Source organism: Parasteatoda tepidariorum, chromosome 8 (genome assembly GCF_043381705.1).
Source record: "Parasteatoda tepidariorum isolate YZ-2023 chromosome 8, CAS_Ptep_4.0, whole genome shotgun sequence".
Lineage (NCBI taxonomy): Eukaryota > Metazoa > Arthropoda > Arachnida > Araneae > Theridiidae > Parasteatoda > Parasteatoda tepidariorum.
Genome location: NC_092211.1, coordinates 27,921,559 through 27,928,501, shown reverse-complemented (window position 1 = coordinate 27,928,501; position 6,943 = coordinate 27,921,559). Strand labels below are relative to the sequence as shown.

At 27.7% G+C, this 6,943-nt stretch overlaps 1 protein-coding gene across 3 annotated transcripts in view; it reads right to left on the bottom strand.

The window, feature by feature from the left end:
• Positions 1–4,728, bottom strand: part of LOC107449053 (ankyrin-1) — a 161,002-nt gene extending 156,274 nt beyond the window's left edge. For all 3 annotated transcript variants that reach the window (XM_016064454.3, XM_071184536.1, XM_071184539.1), the window contains exon 1: positions 4,396–4,728. In XM_016064454.3, the coding sequence (XP_015919940.1) occupies positions 4,396–4,464 (69 nt within the window). In that variant the 5' untranslated portion in view covers positions 4,465–4,728. The remainder of the gene's footprint in view (positions 1–4,395) is intronic.
• Positions 4,729–6,943: the final 2,215 nt, after the last annotated feature.

The following is a 6,943-nucleotide window of genomic DNA, read 5'->3' as shown; positions in this document are numbered from 1 at the left end:
ATGCCACTATCCACATAAATCAATTATTAATCAAAAATCGAATATCAATTACTTTTCTTTATAATGCAATAAAATCTGGCGAGCAGCTATTTAAACGATCTAACACTTCGTTTGTTTATTTGTGGCTTGAAGTTAGGCTCGCAGAAAATGCCGTTCATGGGTTAAATTTAGTAGGAATAACACAACCTGTGACGTAGGCTGTAGTATACCCAATTAAATGGTGTTAAATGTCACAGAGAGCTTTTTTAAGCCTACGAATAATGGCAATATTTAAAGTTCGTCATTCAGAAATATAAAAACGATAAAAGAAAAAATATTAACAAAAAGAATCAAAGCACATTCCTGTATAAAATTAAATATTTCAATAATTTTATTTCAAAAAGGTTTCTTTTTATAAATATGTATTTAAAAAATATATAGATTCCAATCTGATTTTTTTTCTAACGTCAAAATGGTTAGAGAAAAAAAATATGAAATATTTTTAATCAAAACATTTCGTAAAAATTTTTTTTTCATGTAATAAAATTTTAGCCATGACATTTACACTTAAACTTAACAATCAAAATAAAAGCTGTGATCAGCGATTGATTCATAATATTTAATTATAGGTAAAAAACAGAGGAGGATTTTTAATGATGAGGTATAAATAAACATTGCTCGTCTTTAGCTTTCTTCAATGTGTTTAAAAATTAAATATACATGCCTTAGAAGGGAGTAATGCTGTTCGAAAAAAAAAATTTAAAATTGCTGCTTTAATTTAATGATTAAAAAATATTTGTATTTTTTTCAACAATAGAAATGAGACAAACTCTGCATTTTTTTTTTTTTCCTTCCACAGAATTTCTTCTTGGCCCTAAAAAACAATTTTCTATTGCTTTACAAAGTGTTGGTAGAAATTTTTAAATTATTACTTTCTGACCAAAGGCCATGATCACAAAATTTGGTTTTTACCTGAGATCGCTTGACCACAAAAAGAGAGACAAAACAAAATCAACTTTATCAGGCAGATTTATGCCAAAACAATTCCTTTTAAGTGGTATAAATCTAGGCTGCTCACTTAAGTGGTATAGTTGACACATTTTAATAAGAACTATATCTTTTAATAAGAGCTATATATTATGTTTAAGATTAAATGATAATAGGCTGTGATTTTTCATTTGCCAAAATTTCACACGTGAGTCAATTTGACTTGGCCAACATTCTGTGATAGCCCATATTCTGCACAAGAATATGTGCTAATATTAGTGCTAATTCTCACACTAGATTATCATTGAGATTTCGTTCAGAAGAAACCTTCTTTCAGGACACTTTTCCTAAAGTTGCGATAATTTAAAAAATTTACTCTTCCCTGAAATTGTTCTTTTTTAGTTTTCCTTTACTTAAAAACAATGTAATAAATTGATTTAAAAATAAAATTATTTAAACTAGATTGTAATTATGAACTGTTTAAAAAGTGTTTTAACGTTTGATATTTCTTTTTGAAAAAGAGTTTCTTTCATTTTTTCCACTTGAGTTGAAAAGAATCTACTTCTTCTTAACCAGTTTTTTACACAGTGGGAGAAACTTGCCATCCCCTTTGGTAGTAACATAAAACAATAGAATGTCGTTCGATGGATATAAAACAGCATAGCTGCCAACATGGATAGGAAAAAATCCAGTAGATCTTAAGAAACATAAATTTCATTACAATTGTTGCATTATGTACTACATATTTTACACATAAGAATTTTAGAGATTTTTATAGTCATCAAAATAGAAAAACTAATTTCTTCTAATTATCATTGTCATTAAATATGCTTGAAATCTTATCAGGGGTCGTCCAGACATTTTGTGAAAGGTCATTTTTTGTAAAATTGTGAAGAAAAAACTCGTAATTTGTGAATATAAAATAAGCGTTAATCACATTCTTTCAACCAGGGTCCGCTTTTGTGAATTTGTGTAAATAGAGTCCGTTATTGCAAAAAACTTTTTCGAGGAGTTTTTAAATTGTAAAGACATACAAGATTATGCTCAACACTGTAAAATTATAATTAAAAAAATAAAATTTAAAAAATTAAACAGTGATCGCAGCTACTAAATTAGCGATGCAACATACAAATATTTGGTATTAGCCTATACTGCTGAACACAGAATATTCATTTCGGATGAATAAAGGAAGAAGCATCTGTCAAAAACAAAATTCAGTTCGGTTACACCTGTCTTTCTTCCCCCCTTCCTGGAAAGAGTTTATTCGATTAATAAAACAATAATGAATATAAACAAATTTGTGAAGGGTCCGACTAAAAGATAAATTATTTTGTGAAGGGTCCGTTTTAAGTTAAAATATCTTGTGAAGGGTCAGTTTTTATGAAAAGATATTTTGTGAAGGGTTACGCATTATGTTTACTCATAATTTTGAATAGTACATAATTAATAGATATTTAATTCATCATTAGTAAAAATATTTTTTAATTAAGTTAAAAAGGTTCTGAATGAAAGTTAAAAAGTTCTGAATGAAAATAAACTGAACTTTTTAGAACAGAAATAGTTTTTAACTGAATTCTATAAATAAGGCTTGCTTCACGATATATTAGTAATTTTTATTTAAATATTCAAGCAAGCAATAATCTATACAAAAAAAAACTTTTTTTATTAGGGAATTTTTTAGGAAACTCAATTTTAGTGAATTTATTCAATTTTCTAAACTGTACGAAAACCAGAAGAATTTTTATTATACCAGTAGACCAGGCGAAATCCAGTAGTCTACTGGTCAAATAAACAGTGTATGTTACTAATGTAGTTCCGATTCCACTTCATTTAGATGTTTTTGAAAGTGCTTACTATGTTTTATTGTATAATAACGTATTTATTCTAAGGGCATTTTTAATTCAATATCTTGCTAATTTGTTATAAATATCTTTTTTAAAAATGAGTAAATCAAACTGCAATGATAGTAATATACATCCTGTTCAATTTATGAATGAATATAATGAAACTGGTGATATTTAAACAAGAAAAAGTTTATTCTGGAATTTATTTTCAAGTATTTTTCATAAACTTCGCACCCCTCAAAAGCAGGCCACACACTAAGAGAACAAGCCAGCCACACAAGGGAGAGCAACACAGGTGATGAGTTCGTATACCTTTGCATTAGGATGTGCAGAGGTAATATGCTTTATTTCTATTGATATAATCATTTAATTGATAAATACACAAATTCTTAATATCACATTCTTATCAATTTTAAATAGCGCAGATATAATTTATTGGACATTGATATTTAAAACAAAGTTAGGGTTAATAAAATTGGATATTTACTATTAAAAAATAAAACCTAAAGAAATTAAACATTTTTCACAGGTGAAAATATGAAAGAAAAAAAACTCTTAGTAAAATGTATCACGAACAATTCTGCAAACTAAAGCTCCAGTAATACTAAAATCCTGATATGTTATTAAAAAATAATCAAATGTGTAAAAAATAACCAACAATTAAAAAAATTAATAGTAATCAATTGTGTTAGTTAGGCACAAAAAATTTACAAAAATAAATCTTTTACAAGGTTTAGTTAATTTACTGCCAATTGTTTTTCAAAATAATTAAATAAAATTAAATTTAATTATATATATATTTACCTACCCTAAATAACATTTGTTATATTCAATATACATAATACTTTACGTATAAAGAATACTATAATAGAGTTATTGAAGTAAAAAGCATAAAAAAAGAAAGTACAAAACATAAAATATTAAGCTATCACATATTCCTACAAAAATGTGTGAATCAATTCGTTTTAATCATTGATATAATTTCATAAAAGTTAAAAATTTAGGGATTTATTACATAAATAAGTTCAACTTTAAATATAACATCCTTCTGATGGACAAAATGAATGCAAGCAGAAGCAACAATGTCAAACTTTGATGAAAATAATGAAACATTTTTCGAAACTTCGGTAATTTATTATGAAACTAAAATTTTAATATAACTACTAAATACTAGAACTTCAACTTTAAGTAAACATGACTCTATATTAATTTAACATGGGAGTAAAAATAGACAATTTATAGACTATATCATTTAATAAATATTAAATTATTTTAATTCCGCGCTAAGTAGTAGTTGTTCCTCAAGTTAAAGAGACATAGATTCCTCGGTTAAATTTAAAAGCATCACAGTAAACATTTTGAACTTAGACCTTTCAATATGAATAAATCTCATAAACAACAAAACATCAGCTGTAAACATTGCATCAAACAGAGACCAAATGTTCACAAAATAAGAGGAAAAAACAAAACTATTGACATAGGAAAAAGGAAAAGTGATACAAATGAGCAAAGAGTATAAAATGAAAAAATTTCTTGTAGCGGTGAATGTAAATAGTTGAACAAAACAAACAAAATAAAGCTTTACCTCAGTATGAATTTTCGCTTCGATTTCGGTTTTAGAACCGGCATCGACCACACCCTCTTTATTAGTCATTTGTAGGTTTTAATTGTCAGTATAATTCGTTATATTAGGTTATTTTCCCTTTTATTTCAGCATCTATTAAGGTTAAATACAACGGGTGAACTTTTGACGAAATGCCAAACCACCACAACGCGGACCGCAGTCAAAACAAACTGGCGATTCGGTCAAGGAAGGAAATTCAATGTTTGTTGTTAAACTTATGTGGGAGAAACATTTGACTTTTCATTTAGAAAATATAGTGGCGCCACCTGTAGTATTTCATTTGTACTTCAAAAATAAATAATTTTTATTAAAATTAAGTCTTGCACTTTTTCCCTTGTAACCTTTGTTTTTGAATACCAGCTCATATTCATTTTCTTATTGGGGGCCGTTCACACTTTATGTGATTTACGCTCTTTTGATTGCCATCTAAAGAAAAGTCTTGCTAAATAAATCTTGCTAAATAAAATTTTAAAATAAATTTTATTTTTAAGGTAATAATAATTTTAGGAAATAATACTCAAATAAGATGTATTAAACTACTCACATTAAATGTTGCTGTTGTTGTTGTTCATTTCACTCTTTTTGCATGAATGTTGACATTATATTAAAGAAAATTTGGGGACCCTTACAAGTTAAAGACCAAGTTAGATTTTTTTAAAAAAAGAAATTATAAATATTTATTTTTCGTATATAATTTGAGGTGGAGCTGTTCCCCTTCACAAGAACAAAGCCTTGGGTTCGTGCCCCGAATTTTTACCGGTAAACGCACCTTCTATCGCCTTCGAGAAAGAATGCGAACGTATTCACTGAATACATTATCCAGCAAAGAAATTGATGAAATGATATATAGTGTGCCAAGAGCCAAGAAAAAAATTCAAAAAAATAAATGGACCACCCTGGATAACCTTTGATTTAATGATTGAATCTTCATGTTTTATGAAACTCTTTAGTGCCTTCTGACAACTCATTTTGCTGACACGACATATTTTTTTTTTTTTTCAAAATTGGCTAATAGATGCATTTTCATAACTATTTTGCATTCACTTATTACGGTGAGTACATTCTACCTGGGTCTGTGCCTTGTACATACGCTCGATTCCACCGTCTTTTTGCCAGCAAAAAGCCATTTATTATAAACACGTCTATGAAATAAACTTTATAAACAATATTTATAAAAAAATGGATCTCGACAAAAATTTGTTAGTGGAATATTTTTTTTTTGAATTTTATCCCTAAATTAGCTGTTTATTAAAATTAGCTCTTAATAAATTGATAACTTCTTATAAAATTGCATCATGGATAGATGTCGTACAATATTGTAATCAGGATGTCACAAATACCGTCGATATCCTTCGGCGTTCATAATCTTGATCAATATTAATTAGCATCTTATAATATCAGAATTCTACTTAGGAACAAAAGGTTTTATACTTCATAATTGCTTTATTCACAGATTTTTGTTTTAACCAATGTACAGTAAATTGAGTTGTCAATAGAAACACTAGAAGACTTTTATGAAGAGAGAAAAAAAAAGAGTTTTTGCAAGTTATATTTCTGGAGAAATTAATTTCTTTTACTAATTTATGTGTGTATAATACTTTAAAGATCATTTGAATTTCTCAAAATAATAACAATAAAATCACCAATATGTTTACAAAAAACTTCCATTTGCAATATAGCAATCGTTCTTTTTTCAATCGAAAAATACAATTTGCACTTACGCTTGGTTCTCATTCAACAGAAAAAAACACGTTTTTATCTATCTTCAGAGAATTAGTAGGAATACAAAGCATTTTATAGGAATTGTTATCAGCTAAGTGGGAAATCGGGCAGTATAGACAATGCCGAAAATCAACTGGCTAAATATGACGTGATTAAGCATTTCACTCATTGTCTATAGTATATAATGCCGAAGTATGAAATAATAAGTATGAATATGATTATAAATCATTAGTGTAGGTTGAAAGTAATTTTTTGTGCTACATGTAGCTTTTGAATTTATTTTTTCTTTAAGAAAGGCGACAATTTTTAGTAATCGACATTAATAATAACCACATTAACTGAGATAATAACTCAGCAGTGATCTGTGGGCTTTATGCTATTCCCTACACAGAGATTTTCTTAAAGTTAAGGACAATTGCCAGGCATTCCTCACATTGATGTTCTTTTTAAAGAAAAAGAGTCATAAATGATATTTATTATACAAAAGTTATGCTCAAAAGCATGCACATTTCTCATAATCTTAATTTTAGTGGATGTTTCTAAAAATATACAAGATGAATGTTTCATTTTCACGAGATAAAAAATCTAAGCAAGAGAAATTATACTCATTGCAAAAGCTGGTTTATTTCGATACATACATTTTCTGAATGGGAATAGTTATTCTAGGAAGCTTCAAATTTGAATTCATTTTATTTCTGTAAATGGCAAACAAATTGAAAATCCTCTTTTGAAATCTAGCAAATTTTAAAGCCAAGACAGACAGTTTAGAAGCAAAGAACATTTGATG